General features: G+C 42.7%; 5 protein-coding genes across 6 annotated transcripts; all 5 read right to left on the minus strand.

The window, feature by feature from the left end:
* Window positions 1-10,881: 10,881 nt before the first annotated feature.
* On the minus strand, window positions 10,882-11,908 carry LOC116801688 (probable palmitoyltransferase ZDHHC24). The gene has a single exon (XM_032722760.1). The coding sequence runs from the start codon at window positions 11,838-11,840 to the stop codon at window positions 10,932-10,934; it is 909 nt and encodes a 302-aa protein (XP_032578651.1). The 5' UTR covers window positions 11,841-11,908; the 3' UTR covers window positions 10,882-10,931.
* A 28-nt stretch (window positions 11,909-11,936) lies between these two features.
* On the minus strand, window positions 11,937-12,909 carry LOC6616963 (palmitoyltransferase ERF2). Of its 2 annotated transcripts, XM_032722762.1 has the most exons (2): window positions 12,187-12,907; window positions 12,082-12,130 (listed from the first exon to the last, which is right to left on the minus strand). In XM_032722762.1, exons 1-2 carry the CDS (start codon window positions 12,823-12,825, stop codon window positions 12,128-12,130), a joined length of 642 nt encoding a protein of 213 aa, XP_032578653.1. In that variant the 5' UTR covers window positions 12,826-12,907; the 3' UTR covers window positions 12,082-12,127. The 2 variants fall into 2 exon arrangements, with proteins under 2 accessions (XP_032578652.1, XP_032578653.1); XM_032722761.1 differs by having other exon boundaries at window positions 11,937-12,909.
* Window positions 12,909-13,781, minus strand: LOC6616964 (probable palmitoyltransferase ZDHHC24). The gene has a single exon (XM_002041256.2). The coding sequence runs from the start codon at window positions 13,768-13,770 to the stop codon at window positions 12,940-12,942; it is 831 nt and encodes a 276-aa protein (XP_002041292.1). The 5' UTR covers window positions 13,771-13,781; the 3' UTR covers window positions 12,909-12,939.
* A 54-nt stretch (window positions 13,782-13,835) lies between these two features.
* On the minus strand, window positions 13,836-14,814 carry LOC6616965 (palmitoyltransferase ZDHHC22). The gene has a single exon (XM_002041257.2). It carries the CDS (start codon window positions 14,749-14,751, stop codon window positions 13,900-13,902), a length of 852 nt encoding a protein of 283 aa, XP_002041293.1. The 5' UTR covers window positions 14,752-14,814; the 3' UTR covers window positions 13,836-13,899.
* Window positions 14,815-14,851: 37 nt separating this feature from the next.
* Window positions 14,852-15,873, minus strand: LOC6616966 (probable palmitoyltransferase ZDHHC24). Its single transcript, XM_002041258.2, has one exon. The coding sequence runs from the start codon at window positions 15,804-15,806 to the stop codon at window positions 14,898-14,900; it is 909 nt and encodes a 302-aa protein (XP_002041294.1). The 5' UTR covers window positions 15,807-15,873; the 3' UTR covers window positions 14,852-14,897.
* Between the last annotated feature and the right edge of the window lie 2,722 nt (window positions 15,874-18,595).

Here is an 18,595-nt window from a genome sequence, read left to right on the forward strand (position 1 = left end):
ATATGCCCTGTCTACACTTTCAACACCAGGGCATTATATGTGCAGTTGGGAATTACATGAACCAATGTTTTTCTGTTGTTATGGCAAAAGTCTCGTTTTGGTCTACTTATAGACATATAGATAGATCTCAACTCGGTGGCGTCTACACCTCATTTGTGGTAGGTCTGATTGAACTTTGCTGCGATTTTCCTGGAAATTCGTTAGTATTGTTTGCACTGATATACACTGTTTATTATTTTGTTTGCGTTATGAACACCTCGTGTGGTCCTTGCACTTCACAGTTCATATTATGCATTGTATCTTCATTAGTTTCTTTTTTCTTAGCACTTTATTGGTACCGATCCACTCGACTATCGACGCGGTTCTGAAAGTTCGTCGTTGGTTTTTTTGTAGTGGATATGAAGTGTCTGTCTCTTTACCATTTCCAATCACATCACCCCACAGAGGGTTGATTTAATTAACTATTACCATATTTGGGTAATTAGCATAGTGCAGTGAGTTTGATTAAAATAACGTCGCACGCATTAAGTAGAAACGAAAAGTTTTCCACGCGTTTGTTTATACTTGCTTTTTTTCTTAGATAGGAATTTTAGAACTAGTTTTTAAAAATTTTTACACAAATTCTCACTTTTTAAATACTTTGTAAAATTTTTAACAAGCAAATATATTTAACTAGGATGCACTTAAACGTATGATCGTATGGAAATTACAGTGGCGCGGATGTAATCGAAAATTCAAATGGAATATATTTTCGAAAGTCGCGCGCGATTGGAAAAAGTCTTCGAATCGGAATGTAAACAGCGAATGAATGAGCGAAGAAGTAACGGTAAATTTCACATGTGCCAAATGACAATAGAAGTCGCCGACGCAGCAGCCTCTGCCACAGCCAGCGTCGCAGTCGCAGCGACCGCGGCGCATTAGCAGAGGTTTTTCCCACCAGCGAAACATTTGTGGATGCTGCTGGAAAAGCGCTGTTAAGCCACTGCTAACCGCTTAACAGTGAGTGTTGCGCAGCGGCGACGTCAGCGTTATCGCTCATAAACGTCATTCAATGGCCATATCTTTATGGGCGCTACTGCTTCGGGGTATTCGACTATGTGTGTGTGTGTTTGTCTGCCCAGCGAAGCGTTGCTAAATATGAAAACATAAAAATTAATGTTATATTTATAGTGTGGCAGCAAAAGTTGCGGCAGGAGGCGTTGCGGTCGCTGCAGGGCAGCAACAACCATACAAGCAGCACCACCAGCAAAATCAGAAGTAGTAACAGAAGCAAAAGGAGTAGGTACACTGAGCGAAAGTTATGTAACTTAATACCTGAAAGATATAATGTACTGCTGAGGTGCATTTGTATCCAAAAGATACTTTTTTAAACAGTTGTCTATTATTAAGTGGATCTAGTCTGTGGGAAATTTTTGAAAACTTATAAACACAATTATTTATTTTTGTGCATGTACAGCCATTGTTTTAACTTCAACTGTTTATTATTTATTTACTAATGTTATTTTTCTTGTTTTCTTTCTGAAAACTAGTATAATACATTTTCCCCTTGTGCACCAGCAGCACCAAGTCCTGGCCAAGTGTCGGCTGTTGGCTTTTGCTGGCTGGTATTTGTTGGTAGTATATTTGCTTTGCCCCGCGGCGACTTGGTCGCTTCTGCTACTTTCCACTCACCCAACTATTTGTAGTGTTGCCAGAGGACATTGGTTGTTGCGACGGGAGGGGAAGCCAGCAGTTTATCCCTTTTGAATTTCAATAAGCAGGACAAAATATTTTCAACCATAAATCGCTAAAAATGAGTACATATATGAATTGGCAGTGGTTACTCGCTAATGGAAACGGATTTCAATGTTTTCAACTGTGTGTAAGCAGTCAGTTTCCTATGCTCTCTAAAAATATATATACATTTTTGTGGCTTAAATGAATTTTCTTTTATTTTTAAATTCATCTAAAGTGCTCACTGTATGTTCTCGGCATTCTGCTGGTGTTTGTGGCATGCATTGTGTGTGCTGTGGCCCACATACGTAGCACGCCCCGTTGGCAACCGTGCGAAAAGGTTGCGGCCAACGTGGCGTATGATGAATTCAATTGTCTACCCAGGCATTTTCGGCAGATCACTTTAGAGAAGTTAGTTGATTACATAGAATAAATGAGTGGCTATAAAATCTGTGTGCTCTGCGATTTATTTTTGATTTTAAAACTAGTTCTTATTTGTTTAAGCTTAACCTTTAGTTTAAATAAATCTCAACATAAACTGAGATGTTTCGACTATGTATCTAAGCAAAGCTGTGCACTAACTTGATTTCCTCTTACTTCTCCTTTTGCCACTTTTCCTCAAATCTCTTAACTCTGATTGCAGCGCACTCAATTGGTCCACTTCCGTTGTCCGTTCGTTGGGGGGAAAAAGGGAAGGACATCACCAGCTGCTACCTACCTACGTTTGCCAGGCCAGCAGTTTTTCTTTAAGGTAGGAGGGCTTCAAAAAGCTGTGGCTGCCACACGATGAACACAAAGAACTAACCAAGACCACAAACCAGCCGAAAAGCGAGGACTTCCCTCGCATTAGCAGTCAAATAATCATACGCCGCATTGTCCTGGGCCTACGAATTTGGTGGTATGTGGAGGCGGAGGCATGTGTCACGGCATCTGTTGTGGATATTTGGATGTGCCATCAACAGGGTTCATGGAAAACGTTTTCATATCAGAAGGAACGACACTGGGTATGGGATAGAGGAACTTTAAACTGCGGGCCTATCTCCAAAGGAGCGGGTGGATTGGGGAGGAGGTGAGTGCGTCCTCGGATACAGATAGCAACCACTGCCAGGAGCCAGTAGTCTGCTGTCCCTCAACCACATCCTCGTGCTCACACTGCTCCTGTGTGCAGGATGAAAATTTTACCGCTAAGCATTTGCCAACAACGTGCGAGTGTTCAAAGGACAAAGGGGCTTTTGGGTTGGGTGAAAATGGGGAACTGGAATGACACGCGACTGCTGGTCGGGATCATGGAGGTCATTGTAATCATAACGGTGGCCCTGCCCTCCGGTTGAGACTTCCCGAAACAGGACGAAAAAGTGCACTGAAAGGGCGCCAAATTAGTCAAATCGTATAATGGGCAAATCGTACAGGGTGCATGCTGCATAATATCTTCGTAATGTGAAGCTGGCAATTCGAAATACATCCCTAACCATTGCCAATATTAAACCCTATGCCATTTATATATACTCATCGCCTTTGGCAGACGAACAAAAGCAATCGAGTGGAGCGGCTTTTCTTGATATTTTTCGCTGAGACGCTGACTGCGTCGTTGCTGCTCTGCAGCAGCGCTGCTTTCCCGCAGCTCTTCCTCTGCTTTTCCGCTGCTTTTGGATGATGGACAAATGGCATCGCCAAGTGAGCAACTAAGCAGCGACAGTTTTTATGATTTTTCGGTTTCATCCCGCATTTCTCTTGTTTGTTTTGCAATTATTTCCCCTCACGGTAACAGCTTGCTTTTGCCGCTGGTTCTGTTATCCTTTTCTGGTGGTGTCTGGTGTCCCGGTACCATCGTCCACAGTTGAACAGAGTGTGCGCACCATTATTATCAGCCCTTCTAAGTAGTCGTCCTGCCCCATCCCAAAGGACCAGCCAGAAGTTAGGCAAATAGACAAACAAACAGGCAGCGAACTTATCACTTTCCACCTAATTGATATCAGTTGCCGATTCCCTTTCAGCGCCAAGTGGCCAAAAAGTTTCTGATCCCCCAGGGAGCTCGACCAAGTGTTGGCCAATGTAAATCCGCTTACAGCGAAGTGGACTCATAAATTATTGATTTGATTATGTCACCCGCTGGCCCGACACTCAGCCACTCAGTCCCGCAGTCACTCACTTTCGGCAGGATGTTGCGGCAGCTGCTGTCCTCGCCTGGTATTTATAAAGGATCAACAAGCGATTATGTCCTGCCGGCACTCGGCGAAAGGAGAAAACTGGGCAATTGGACCCAGCTCGGCAAGTGGGGTTGGTGAATGGCGAAGAGGTGACCTCAGGTCGCCAAACGAAAGTGCTGCCGGATTAGTTGACATATCAATGTCAACTTTCCGTTGCCCATCGCCATCGTCATCTCCAATCTCCATCTGCCTTTGTATCTCAATCTGGTTTTGTATCTGATTCAATGCGGAATGCATTATTGATGAGTGGATTCCGCTTTTAGCGTTCGCCTTTTTTTCCGTTGGCCATTTGCATGCATGCCCGATGCTCGGCTATTTATAGTCGTCGGTTAACTCGATTGCAGAGTCCTTGGCCGAAAACCCATGAAAAAAAGGTACAACCACCGCCCACCTGGGATGGCCTTGCCACACGTTTGCCATTTTCATGCTGAGAGAATTTCAAGACGATTAACAGTAAGAGTACTGCAACTTTGGGATGAGATTGGGCAGGTTACTATATAAAGCATTTGCCAGAACTTAATTATACAAAATAAAATTTGTAAAAAAATTAAAGGATGATTTATGTTTTCAGTTCATTAAGAAAACTTTTCGGTCCAAAATTTTTCATACATAGAACATTTTATTGATTATCAGAACCTTCTCAACTCCTATTTCAAAAGAGTATTACCACATGCGAAAGTCTGGCGATGCATATATACCGTTTATCCCTTCGTCTTGGGCAACCTTTGCTACCATTTTCTTGCGTGTCCTCCGTGTGTTTTCCAATCCTGCCCCACTTCCGTTCTCGCATCCTTCGAATCCTTCCCTGCTTATATGCCATTTGAGTGCCTGTCGTGTTCGTCGGACGGATGGAGCTGAGCGCATTCAGAGCTGCTCGATTGATGCTGCTCACAGATTTCCCATTGACCTTGGGCGGTAGGAATTTCCCATTTCCTCCAAACTAGCTTGTAATTAAAGTCCGTCGCTATCTGCGGTTAGTAGCTTGCATATTCTGCGTGTTAGCTGAAACAGAGCAGCCACTTCGACACTCAAGATATCTTAGTTATCAACATTCCAGCAGAGCTGTATTCTACACGGAAAGAAAACAGTTCTCACAAACTGTGAACATATTAATTTCTATAAACGTAATATTATTATTATTATTAGTAGTAGTAGTCATTTTATGAAAATCCTGTAACACACACCAATTTTGTTCACTGTGCCCCTCAGGTTTTCAGAATGTGTTAATCATTTCACTTGGCGCACGTTTCGTCTTGGCTGTTTTGGGTCATTTGAGGGTCTTCCTTTCGAGGGGCGCCCCAATCCGTTAATTTTGGCCAGATCTCCCTGTGTGCCCCACCAGCCCCGCTGCCATGTCCATCCCCCTTGGTTGTCGTCCATTTGTAGACATATTTGTCGTGCGGTCCGCCCACTTTGTCACTTTGCAGTCCACGTCTACTGCCCACGCAGCCCTCGGCTGTTGGCTTTTATTTATTTGTTTGCCTTTTGTTGACAGCAATTTAAACGCTTCAATGGACTGCCGCCACCCGATGGCCTTCAAGCCAACATCCACCACCCCCCACCCCACTGTACCGTTAGAGCGCAAAAAGGGTTTCGCAAATAAGTTTCACCTCGTAAATTAATTTCTCCACCTCTTGGTAAGCAGATACATTTTCGAGTGTGTGTGTGTGTGGGTGTGTAGGGGATGGAAAATGAGGGGAAAGGGTAGATTCTGCTCAAGACACGACCTCCGCCAAAGGTCAAAGGGATTTGTGAACTAATTAATTACTCCTCCATCCAAATAGCTGCAAAATAAAGTGCGAACATAAAACAATGAAACGAAACGACCAATATTTAAACCAAAAATTGTGTGGTTATTTGGATTTCGATTATTTCATTTGATAATTTTATTTGTTTAATATGCAAATTGTTTCTTTTTTGGCCAGGGCTAATTTTCATTTGCGGATTACCAGAACGAGTGCGAAATTATTTAAATGGTTTTTCGCTTTTATTGGAGTGAGATATACAACAGACCATTGATTGGATATGTTTTAAGGCCCTTTGATTTATTTCTGTAATGCAATTGTACGCATTTATATGTGCAGCGTGCAGTTAAGCTTCTTGCAGCTTAATGGCTGAAAGTCCTTTATTATGCTTTAAATAAATGCTAAAAGGAAAGTGCCTACTGCATACTATGTGCTTAATATACACAACAAAAGTATATCCAATTTATTACCCAAATATAATAAGATATATTTAAAAAGAATTTAAGAACACCTTTTGATAAAAATAAGCAAGTTGTTATTTTGTACAAATTTTACAACAGTATGAGTTATGCATGAGTTAAGTGAATTCGTGAGTTCGGCTAAGACTTTAGTTTCCCGAATATTTTCCATATTAACCCTAACCTTTCAACATTTTCCGCGTGTCACTTTCGCCGAAGGCTGATTATTGACCCATTCCCTTTCAGCCGAACAGCTTTCACTTCCTGTGCGCACAAGGACCTCGATAAGGTCGCTGCTCCCTACCCTGTTTTCTGGATCCTTCGGGCGCATTGCCGCGTTTATGTGATTCAATTTACTTCGATTAGGCATTCCAATCGGTGGGGGGAGCTGACAGATGTGCCTTGTCACGGCTGACAGATTTATATTAAGTCGAGGCGGGAGCGTTTGAAATTAAAATGGCTTTTGCTCATCAAGTTCCGTTCTGGAGCGATAAGAGCGAGAAGGAGATCAACCTCCCAGTGTGACAGCTGTTGCTGGCATGTGTGTGAGTGTGTGGCATATTTGGATATTGTATATTGCATATTAGGACAGGACATTCCAGCAAACAGCCAAAACTGCTTTATATCCGGTTGCGACGCCGGTTCCAACTTTTCCGTCGTCCAGACAACACCACGTGCCCTCCGGGATTTCTGCCGCCGTCCTCCTCCGCAATTCGGGCTCCTCGATCCTTGGCCCTCAGCTCTGTTCCTCCTCTAAGATGTCACGTCGCCGTCTGATGGAAAACTGTCAACTTTATTGCTCATACACAGCACGAATTGTTTTATAGCTACACGCAGAATTTCTATACTGATGTTATAGAAAGTTATTGTTAACTTTCTACTTTTATAATTAATTCTTATTTTTGAGAGGGACAGCATTTATAAAAAAGGAAATGATTTTAATTTCATTTTTTGTGTATAACTTAGCTTAAGGCAACAAAAAGGATTTATTATTTATATTATTTCTTTGTCTCTTTAACAAAATAACATTTTATCTAATATTCAGTAGAGTTACTTTAGTGTAGTGATTGTCTCGTCTGTCAATCTCCGTCACCACGTAGCCAAAAACTTCCGGACAGCACATATTTTGACTCCGGCATATGGTGAATCGGATTTTGCAGGCAGAAATTTTCCGGGGAAAGCCTCCATTATGTGCATGGCATTGCACGTGTCTCGTTGTCGTAGGAGAGGGGCGGAAAAGCGAGGCCGGGAAAGCGGAGGGCGTTAAGCGCCCAAGCGAACAATTGAAAAATTAACAGTATTTATTTATGATGAACAACAAAAAGAAAGGACGGCGATCCCGATGAAGCTCATTCGCAATTCCTCGCTTGAAAATCCCACCACCCACGCATTTTCCGCCCACCCTTTTGGAATTTTCCCACCATTTCTCCGCCCAATTCAGTGCGTGCTCGGCATGGAAAAGTGGCGAATAATGCCAAGGGCCAGAAAACGAAAACGGCCAGTTGCAACAATTTTTTAATTGGCGCGGAAATTGCTGATGGAATTGACGCTATGAAAGGCAATTTCGGACTACAAGCTGCAAGGTTGTTGGCCAATTTGCTTCTGAATGCAAAACGAGATGCTTGAAAAGTGCGAAAGGGATAAGGAAATGGCTATGTATGTATGTATATGTGGAAAAGTCCAAACTATCGAATTTCGGGTACCTTTTACCTTAAATAAACCATCCAGGTGATCAAATCCATTTCAATATTCAGCGGGTCTCGGAATATATCCAATAAAGTCATAAATGAAATGGGGCCAAGCTTCGATTGATACGCTCCTTAAAGAAAATATCAAATATTCAAGCCGCTAACTCTGCTCAGGTGCCCTTGGGCTATAAATTTAAAAGGTAAATGGAAATCAATGCAGAATTATAGCACATTAAAGCCATAAATAAGATGGAAATAAAGGCGAAACCGTTCCAAATGGCAATGGGCAAATCGAGCTGGTCATTTATTTAATTTTTCGCACGATTTCAGCATTTGCCGTTTGCTGCCCGGAAAAGGCCGCAGGCCAAGAGCAAGCGAGATGGGGCGATGGAGAAAGCGAGACGGAGACAAAGGAAGTCTGGACGAGATAGAAACATCAGTTAAATGACCGCAAAGAGGAGCACAAAGGGGGTGGGAAACTGAATGTGCGTACGTGCGAGGGGTTGGTGGAAAGTGGGAAGCTGTGGAAAATGTGAAATGGGAAAGTGGCATCGTGTGAAGTGTCGGGCAAATAAATGGGTGGAAGGTATAATATCAAGGGGTCACGGCACAGGAAAATGCAAATAAAGGCAAGAAATGCTGAATGGCAATAGGTGGGGCACTTCGTGCAAATGAAATTACCCAAAGACCCAGAGAAACAGTGAAACATATATGTATGTACTATGTACATGAAACTAAGTGCAAGCCACATGAAATGTATGCAAATGTTGAGAATGCCACCAAACAAGCTCTCGAATTTCAAAGAAAATATGACAAACTCATTCGTATGCCCCCGTCCAGGGAATAACAAAGAATGCGACAATTGTAGCACTGTGGAAAATTGGGGTGAGTTAACATAAAAGGCAGCAGCGAAAGAGACGGCTATAGTAACATTAGAGTCCACTTTTCCCGGCAGGGGAAATAATTGCAAAACAAACAAAAGGAAAACGCGCCCAAACCGAAAAATCATAAAAACTGTCGCTGCTTAGTTGCTCACTTGGCAATGCCATTTGTCCATCATCCAAAAAGCAGCGGAAAAGCAAAAGGAAAAGCAGAGGAAAAGCAGCGCAAAAGCAGAGGAAAAGCAGCGGAAGAGCAGAGAGAAATCAGATCCGTGGCAGAGCAGCGGCAGCGAAGCCAGCGTCTCAGCGAGCAGAGAAAATTCTTTGTGAAAATCTGCAGAAAAAACCGCTTCACTCGATTGCTTTCGCTGGACTGCCAAAAATTCAGCGAACATGGGATTAAAATTGCTGCTGGTCAGGGATGAAATGATTTAATTTCCATAAGAAATTGTTTAGAATTGCTTATGCAGCGAGTATTTAAGCCAGCAAGGAAGCCGTTTCGAAATATGACTAATTTGGCGCCTCTTTAGCGGAGTTCGGGAAAGTCTTCTGTTGCGAGGAGAGACGCCGTTATGATTACAATGACCCCCATGATCCTGTGTCATTCCAGCTCTGCCCCAACCCAAAAAACCCCTTTGTCCTTTGAGCACTCGCACGTTGTTGGCAAATGCCTAGCGGTAAATTTTAGTCCTGCACACAGGACTATGCTGAGTTTTAGCGTTTGTGTTGAGGGGCAGATACAGTCGGCCAACCCGGCTTCTGGCAGTGGTTGCTATCTGTATCTAAGGACCAAAGGACTTAGTTCCATTTCTCTATTGGAGTTGGGCCCGCAGTTAAAGTTCCCCAAACCCACATCGAATATCTGAAACCATTCCGCCTGCTGACATGCCAACGTATTCCATGGACCTTGTTGACGGGCACATTCAAATATCCACAACAGATGCCAGGACAGGCTCCACTCCTGAAATTCCCATTCTCGGTAAGAAGACAATGCGGCGTATGATTACTGGACTCCAGAATTGTGTGGTAAACTGCTTTGCGGTCTTGGTTAGATCCTTAAGGCCAGGCACACGTATCAGCTGTTATTTTTCTCCTCCCCTTCTAGTTTTTTTTTTTGGAGGAAGTTGCTCAATTGAGAGCACTGCAATCAGGAATCAGAGGTCATCAGACATCAGTTGTCCGGAGGAGGCGAAGGCGGAATGAGAATCGAAATCGGGGACTTAGATATGGACCGTCGCAATAAGCGATTGCCGGAACAAATGTCGCTGACGGAGAATCCCCGCCTTTTCCGATTGGCCAAAAAGTGTTGACAATGCCATTTCTCAGTGGACCGGGCGGGCGGGAATCCCGCTCACGGCCGAAGGCATCTGTTCCATGGCGCCTCTCAAATGGTTTTGCTCATTTTTCAGCCAGTTTTGATTAATGGTCAGGCGGTTTGAGCCGGCGGCGACTTTTTTATTTGGCAATTATGTTGTTTAGACCTCGCAGCAGATTTCGCACCTCGAACATTTTTCATGCACCGAAACACGGAAACGCCCACTCATGGACTTTGATTCCATGTTTTGGGGCATGTCACTGGCATGCGCCGTCATTAATTCTACCATTTCCCAGTCCCCTGGACTCCCATGAATTGTCTATACCGACCGAGCTGTTGTTCTAGCCGCTTTCATTTTTCAAAACGGATTTCAGCTTTTTCCGACACTTGACAAGTGTTTTCGACTTGCGGCAGAAGGTGTCACAAGCCATGGACAGATTTGAGGTTGATTTCGGTGGGCAGGATGTACTTCTCAGCAATTTCCGTGGGCGGAGATTTATGCAAATGTAGGGCGTTTATGGCTTGAATTACGGACTTCTATCTGGGCGACTTGTTTATATTTTGTGTGTTTGTCTGCATTTAATTTTCTTACACTGTACACTTTTACACGTTTATTTTTAAAGTAAAAAAATTGTCGGTAGTATTTTTGGACCATTATTTCGCCACAAAAACAAATGCCAGAAGCCATCACCCAGAATTTTCCTGGAAAATCTGCCCAAAATAACTTTTTCTAAGCTCCACAAACGGCATCAGATGAACTAGGACACGTGGCGAATCCCTGTCCGCAACCACCACTCACCCACTTATTCACCACCGTATTTTCCATGGTAATTAGCAGAATTAAATGAAGTGAAAGGTTCGATTGCATGGGATGTTCAAATACAATATAATCTCATTGGTCAAGAATAGATAGATAGATTCGGACTAGACGGCACGCTTCGATTTCCATCGGGTGCCATTGTGGGGCAGGGGACTTTTGATAGTTGGCGCTAGGCAAGTCCATAATCGGCGACTTCCCAGGATCAGGGCCAAGTTATTCCCGAATCCAAGGTCATAGGTTCGATCGGAATAATCGTGCATTACTGAGTTTTTGTGGACCGTCGCTACTTGGGTGCAAAACAGTATTGCTGGAAACAGAACGGCGAATATGTTGACAGCCAAGACAATGACTATTCGATAGAAAATCACTAAATCTTGTCTACCAGGATTCATGTACGCGTTAAAAATAATTAAATTGGCTGTGACTATATCAAAAAATCCAACACCGTACTTATGGGCCAACATGAAGTTATCAAATAAGGCCACTCCGCTACCGATGGCCGCGTAAAATGAGAACCATATGAAGTATCGCTGATTATTGTGTCCCACGCAGTTGCCCACGAAATTGCAGTGGTGATCGCGTTTCAGAATGCACGCATCACAGGTGTTGCAGTGCCAGGACCGTGGCGGTACATTCCTTTGGCATATTTTGCAAAAATGCCACAGGTGCTCTTCACCTTTCATCGGCTGCTGCATTTCCGGCGGCAAAGAGTCCACAGTGCTCAATGTGGTGGCGCAAAGCCTTAGGTTTTCCAGAATATTGTAGACAATCCAAGTGGTGACCAAAAAATGAACCAACTGTCCAAACAATCCCAAAAACTGTGGCATTACGTAGAAAGCTTCGAATAAGTAAAAAAACAGGATTATGCACACATTTGTGGAAACTCCCAAGATATCTGCCCAGGATTTGATGGCCACACCCCCGCGCCTTGGGATGCTGATGGTCTGCATTTGAACTTCTGATTGATGGGGCATGATGCCCCGAAACTGTACAAATTCATGAGAAATTTTCATCAATCGGATACTCGAAGAAAATGTAATTTTGGTGAATGATGCCTAACACAATGATTGAATTACAAAAGCTGATAGATCATGTCAGATTTCATATATATAATATGCCAGTACAATGATAAGTACAATTTTGAAAACCTTTTTAAAACTTGCTGAGGTCGTACCGTTTGATTTTCCACTGGGTACCATCATGGGACAAAGGACTCTTAACGGTGGGTGAGAGGAAAGTCCATAAGCCTTTCTCGCCCAAAGTCAGCTTGAAATTCTCCCACAAGCCCAGATCACAGGTATCACTGTAAAAATCATGCAAAGTGCCATTATGTTGAAATACAGATAATTGCATAAGCACCGAAGATACAGGGGCTGCAAATACGTAAGTATTTAGTATAAGAGTGAAGACCAGCCAAAATGGAGGTAAGTTATCCTTAGGGAACTTTAGGAATATCAGGTCCGAATAGCTGAAAAACTTTAGGGTGGCAATCATATGGGTAGCCAAGGCCACACCAGTTCCCAACGCCATGAAGAGGGTGAACCAGAAAAAGTATCTCTGATTATTGTGTCCAATGCAACTGGCAGTGAAAATGCAGTGGTGGTCCCGCTTCAGAATGCAGCACTTGCACAATATACAGTGCCAGGATCTTGGAGGCATCAGTTTTTCACAAACATCGCAGTAATGCCACAGGTGCTCCTCTTCCGGCTTCGGAAATTGTCGATCCTTTGGCAGACTCTCCACCGAAGTGCTTGTGATATGACAGGCCAGCATATTGCCAAAGATATTGTACGCTATAAAGATTTCCACTAGCCAGACCAGCTTGTACATCAATCCGTGGACATCAAACAATTGGGGTACCACGTAAAACATTTGCAGCACCACAAAAAAGACAGTGGTCACGATTACGAATAGTACTGCGGTCGGATGGGAGATTCTAACGAAAATCTTCGGATTTCGACGGGCAAAGTACTTGGTGCAGGCCCATATGAAACACATAATGTATATGTATTTAATTAAGTGTGTAAGCCTGGGTTTTCTGATTTGATGTTGACGAGTTAAGCATTACGTACAAATTTTCGACAAACATATTTTTTAAGAACATATCTTCACTTAGAAGCATTGCTTAATTTGCCAGTGGGTTCCATCATGCAGCAAAGGACTCTTCAGCGAGGGAGATATAAAAGTCCAGAGTCCTCGCTGGCCCATTATAAGCTGGCAGTTCTTTCGGAAACCCAAATCGTGATGGCGACTGGTAATTTGATAGTAGGTTGAATTTAACTTTAGAATCCGCACTTGAAATCTCAACATGAGGGCAGGGAATCCGAGGGCAAATATATTGAGAATCAAGCACACGTACCGAAAGTAACTTAAGGATTTTACTGTGCTTCCAAAACCAGTCTTCATTCTGTGTAGTAAATAAACGCTCCTTCCCACATCACAAAATAAGGTTGCCATGCTCATGAAAATCCCAAATGCCAAATAGAATGTAAACCAGAAGAAATATCGGTGATTATTGTGTCCGATGCAAGTGGCTGCGAAGATGCAGTGGTGGTCTCGCTTTAAAATGCAGCATTTACACAGTGGACAGTGCCAGGATCGTGGAGGCATCAGTTTCTGGCAGATATCGCAATAATGCCACAGGTGCTCCATTCCCGGTTTCGGAATTTGCCGCTCCTGAGGCAAACTTTTCACAGCAGAGCTTGTACGGTAGCAGGCCAGCAAGTTTCCCAGGATATTGTATGTTGTAAAAATCGCTGATATCACAAAGAACTTATACATAAAACCATCATGTACATCGGGGGCCACATAAAAGACCTGCAGCGTGAAGAAAAAAACCGTGCCCACCAGTAAAAAAATCACTGACAAAGGATGTCCTATGCTCACGGCCTTCTTAGGATAGAGATTGGCATATTCGCGGCACCAATCATTTACAATACACATCGTAGGATTTTGAATACAACACCGAATTTTCCACAACTCGACATTAGATGAAAATAAGTTATGATTGGCTTGTTAATATCTATATATTTTTTAAATATTTAGTAACTGTTTTTAAAGACTTCTATTAATTTAGTCAGACTGCTTCATTTGCCAATGTGCACCGTCATGGGGCAAAGGACTCCTCAACAAGGGCGATATAAAAGTCCAGAGTCCTCGTTTGCCCATAATAGTCTGGCAGTTCTTTCGGAAACCCAGATCGTAGGTGCAATCATAAATATTGTAGTAGGAAGAGTTTTGGCTTAAAATCTGCATTTGATATGCCAACATAAAGGCAGGCATATAGCTGACGCTTATATTGAAGAGGAAGGCAATGGTCTCAAAAGTATTGCCAGTATAATTTTGGAAAATAATCCTACTTATTAAATTCAAAATCAAGGACGGGAGACTCATGAAGTTACCGCCATTCTGCAGGATGAACATACAAAATGTAGCAAAGCTTGTGACTAAGCCGAGCGTTGAATAAAATGTGAACCAGAAGAAATAGCGTTGATTATTGTGGCCAATGCAAGTGCCCGTGAATATGCAGTGGTGGTCCCGTCTCAAAATGCAGGTGTTGCACAAAACGCAGTGCCAGGATCGTGGCGCTCTCAGCTTTTTACACGATTTGCAATAGTGCCACAGGGGCTCATCCTCTGGACTCGGGCATCGGGAGTCCTTGGACAAAGTGTTCACCGATGAGCTAGTCACATAGCAGGCCAGCATGTTACCAAGAATGTTGTGCGTTATGAAGGTGACCAATATCCAGTAGAGCTTGTAAGCGAAGTCGCCAAACACTTTGGGCGCTATGTAGAACATCTGCAGTGAGAAGAAGAACGCTGTGCTGCACAGGACGAAAGCTATCGAAAGTGGATGCACTATCCTCACAAAGTTCTTTGGGTAGCGATTGGCATAGTATTGGCAAAAACTATTCACGTAGCACATTTTTTAGGATTTTGAAAACTTGTGTTGTAAAATATAGACTAAATAGAAACATACACATAACAGAAGAAGAAACGCCAACTCGACTTTTCACATACCGTAATAGAATTTATTTGCTCTCATATATTCATAGTTTTTACGAACAGAATTTACACTGTCTGCTTCTGGAGCCACTGAGTGCCATCGGTAGGTAGAGGACTTGCGATCGTTGGCAAGAAGAAAATCCAGAAACGTCGTTTTCCCAGGACCATATCAAAATTTCTTCTCCAACCAACATCATAGCTGCGATCGATCATCTTATAGCATGTACTGTTCCGATATACCATTACCATTTGAAAGACGAACATGAAGAGGGGAGCCGCAAAAAGAAACAAATTCAGTTTGAAAAGGTTGGCGATGGTGTACTTCCAGTTAAAATCAGCATCTTGGGTTGTATCCTGGGATATTAGCAACAAAGGATCGGTGACCAAAAAGGCCTTGTTTGTCCAATTCAAAATGCCATTGTAGACGAGCGCCTGTCCGCTGCCAAAGCTCAGGTGAAACAAGAAGGCGAGAAAATACCTCTGATTTGTATGGCCAATGCAACTGGCAAAGAAGGTGCAGTGGTGATCCCGCTTCAGAATGCAGACGTTGCACAATCTGCAGTGCCAGGATCTCGGTGGCACCAGCTTTTGGCATGTGGAGCAGTAGTGCCACAGGTGAGCCTCACCTGCCACAGGATATTGTCTTTCCAGAAGTAAACCATCTACTGAGGTATTGGTCATAAAGCCGAGGCACCAGTTGCCCAATACATTAAGGACTGTATAGATTCCCATAAACCAGCCCAATTTGTGCCATATACCATGGGGATCAGTTATTTGCGGCAAAACATAGCATAATTCGTAGACAAACATAAATCCAATCAGACATAGTAAAAATATTGCACAGAAAGGATGAATTAGGCCCATAACTTTTTTGCCATGTAGTTGAAAGCAACGACGAAACCCTTCCTCGGTTCGAAAACACATTCTTTGACTCCAACCGCAAGCAGTTCTTAATAAAAATCGAAATCTAAGCATTTATAAATGACAGAGCAATTGTTAAATTTATCAAATAAATTATTGTAACCTAATAGACTTTGGGCACCAGAACTGCCTCGATTTGGAAATATGTATGTATCTAACTGGCATAATCGCATCACCCACTGAATTGTAAAAATCTGGCATTGTATGTATGTGGACTTTGGTGGGTGGTTTCAAATTCAATTTCTTTTCCTTTTTAAGCGGATTAATGCGAAATTACGTTTTATAATTGCTGGCGTCATTTGAGGCTTATGAGGCAAAATTATAAAGTGAGCGAAGAACATTTTTATTTTAGTGACGCTTCTAAGTAAATTATACAATTCAAAAGATTTGGTTTATGAAATTTTTTCATAAAAAAAAACAACCTAAAAGTTTCGGTAATTTTTACTTCATTTTCACAGCAGTATAGGCAAAACCTTGCTTATAAATGCAAGCTTATATGCAGAAAATAAATTGGAATAAAAAAAAAACATTGCAGGGAACAAGCGCATCAACATGGCAAAATATGGTATTTTGCAGCAGCTGTATGTTATATAAACAAAGAGCAGAATAAAAACAACGGGGAATGCATATCAAATACATGTAGGAAACAGCTGGCTAAAGTCGACTTCATCAGCCCAGCGACCGCAAAATGGCAGCTGTCGGCCAGGTTTAGACCGCAGGAGCGAATGTTGTCTATTTCGCATAAATTTTTATGAATTATTAATATGAACTAAGCATTTTGAATGTGGCCCGGCTGGGTGGGAAAGGTGGTGAGAACGCGGTTTTTCATTTTAAGTTCACTGAGGTGTATGGCACACCTATAGAGGAGGTTTTTCTCTACGCAGTAAAGTAGAGTGGCAGTTTGCTTTTCGTTTGCATAAAATATGTACGATGGGGCGGGGCGGGACTTTCCTCACTTCGTGGCTAAATGTGTTTGCCGTCTTTGGCCTAGACCGGAAGCAAACAAACAGCCATTTTGTGATGCTATTCGACGCAGCCATTTCCGGCAGCCACTCGGCGCCGTCGATGTGTTTGTCAGTCAACCTGTGGCTTGACTTTCCCCCACTTTCGCTTAGCTCTTTCTTTGACTTTCTGTGGGCACTTCGAGTCATTAGCATTTGCTTGGTGTAGGTGGAGGGGCATACAAAAAATGCGAATGGCTTGCGGAGTTGGCAACTGCTTTTGGCCAACTTCTCGCATAATTGCCGAGTTTTGCTGCTAATTTAAGATGCTTTGCCCCCATGGCAGTCAGCTCGCATTCGGTGTCTTTGTTTGATTTCATTACGAGCGGAGACTCTCAACTTCAGACAGCTGTGCCGCAAAGTTTTTCGCAGTTAGGAGTTCGCACATTTTGTCTCCCCTCGTTTTTATTTCCCGGTGTAGGTCGGGAGTATTACTGTGTAATTTGCAAGCAATTACCTGGTAGGGGCAACCCACATAACTTTCCCCCATTAGCCCATATCAGCCAGATCCCACGGCGCGACTTCTTGGAATGTAATTGAGTTTGGAAAATGTGTAAAATTAGATATGTGCGTGGCTCAAGCCAGGAAAAGCACCTGCGAGAAAAGCCTGACGAAAATGTGTCCATCCACATATAATCGACGGGGTAATACCGCGTGGTATAGGATATTGGTAGATCCTACTTCGGCGTTCGAAAATTATGAAAAATATATGAATAAAGTTGCTAAAATTTTGTATTGTGGTAAATGAATATGATTATACTGCATAATATACTAGTACTCGCATTCACTCTATACTAAGAGGAATTAACTTACAAAGGAGGATTAAAAATTTTAGCATGAAAACAAAATCTGCCCAATCTCGAATGTCACAAGCGTATAGGATTGCCTTCTTAGTACTCCATTTAATGTTTTGCCATTTCGGGATAAGTAATGATTGTAAGTACTGGCGCACGTGTGCCAGGTATCCCATTAATATTATTCTACGTTGAGAATATTCCTTTTTTTAGGTTAAGATCCAGTCTCAACCATTCTCAACCAATTAAGGTGCAGGCCAGGTTGCACACTTGAATTTATTTTGCTATTTATCTAAGCTTGCGGCAAAACATTAATTTAACATATGTGCCCCTGGCAAATGGGATTCCCTCTGCCGAAAACCTTTGAGCTGCTCTGAAGATATTGCATCAGAATGCTCGGTTGGCACCTGGTCTCGATTTATTGTGCTCGATTGCTCCGAGCCAATGCAGCAAGCAAAATTGTAATGAACCATCAAACGGCAATTGAAGCTGTTCAATGCTCGGCGGCAACGTTGCGTATGAGTGATTTCGCAAAAGCGAGCCAGCTGTTCTGCTCGTTCGCAGTGGATGTTTTCCTGCGAGAACTCCATTTTGTTGAGTTGCTTCGGTGCCAAAATATGTGTGCGCCTGTATGGCATGTAAAATATTTGGCACTTGGCACACAAAATGGCTTGTCATTTGGGCGAAATGAGTTGGAAGTTTCACGTAAACGAAACGAAAATTTTACTTTTTTCATTTCGCCTTTGCAAAATATGTTTTATTTATTATTTTTTTTTTTTTTGGTTACTTGGTTTTTGTAGCCGGTCGCGACATATTTTTCGCTGCTCATGTTGTTGTTTCATTTTCGTTTTCATAAATTTTTCATTTTGCTTGTCAATGTTTTGCGCCTTCGACATGTGTTTGCAATTTGCATGAGGTGAGTTTGGGTTTGGTGGCAGCACAGCGTGCTGGTGTGCAAAAATTGGAACGAACATGGCCTGTGTTTGTGTGCAGGACCTTTTCGGATACAATGTTTGATGATTGATACTCTGTGGGCGTAAAGTATTTA

The sequence above is a fragment of the Drosophila sechellia genome, chromosome 3R, assembly GCF_004382195.2.
Source record: "Drosophila sechellia strain sech25 chromosome 3R, ASM438219v1, whole genome shotgun sequence".
Taxonomy (NCBI): domain Eukaryota; kingdom Metazoa; phylum Arthropoda; class Insecta; order Diptera; family Drosophilidae; genus Drosophila; species Drosophila sechellia.

Bases quoted from the DNA above. Each gene is read 5' to 3' on its own strand.
- LOC6616963 (XM_032722761.1), bottom strand. From the start codon at position 12,825: ATGTGTTTCATATGGGCCTGCACCAAGTACTTTGCCCGTCGAAATCCG.
- LOC116801688 (XM_032722760.1), bottom strand. From the start codon at position 11,840: ATGAAAATTTCTCATGAATTTGTACAGTTTCGGGGCATCATGCCCCAT.
- LOC6616964 (XM_002041256.2), bottom strand. From the start codon at position 13,770: ATGTGTATTGTAAATGATTGGTGCCGCGAATATGCCAATCTCTATCCT.
- LOC6616965 (XM_002041257.2), bottom strand. From the start codon at position 14,751: ATGTGCTACGTGAATAGTTTTTGCCAATACTATGCCAATCGCTACCCA.
- LOC6616966 (XM_002041258.2), bottom strand. From the start codon at position 15,806: ATGCTTAGATTTCGATTTTTATTAAGAACTGCTTGCGGTTGGAGTCAA.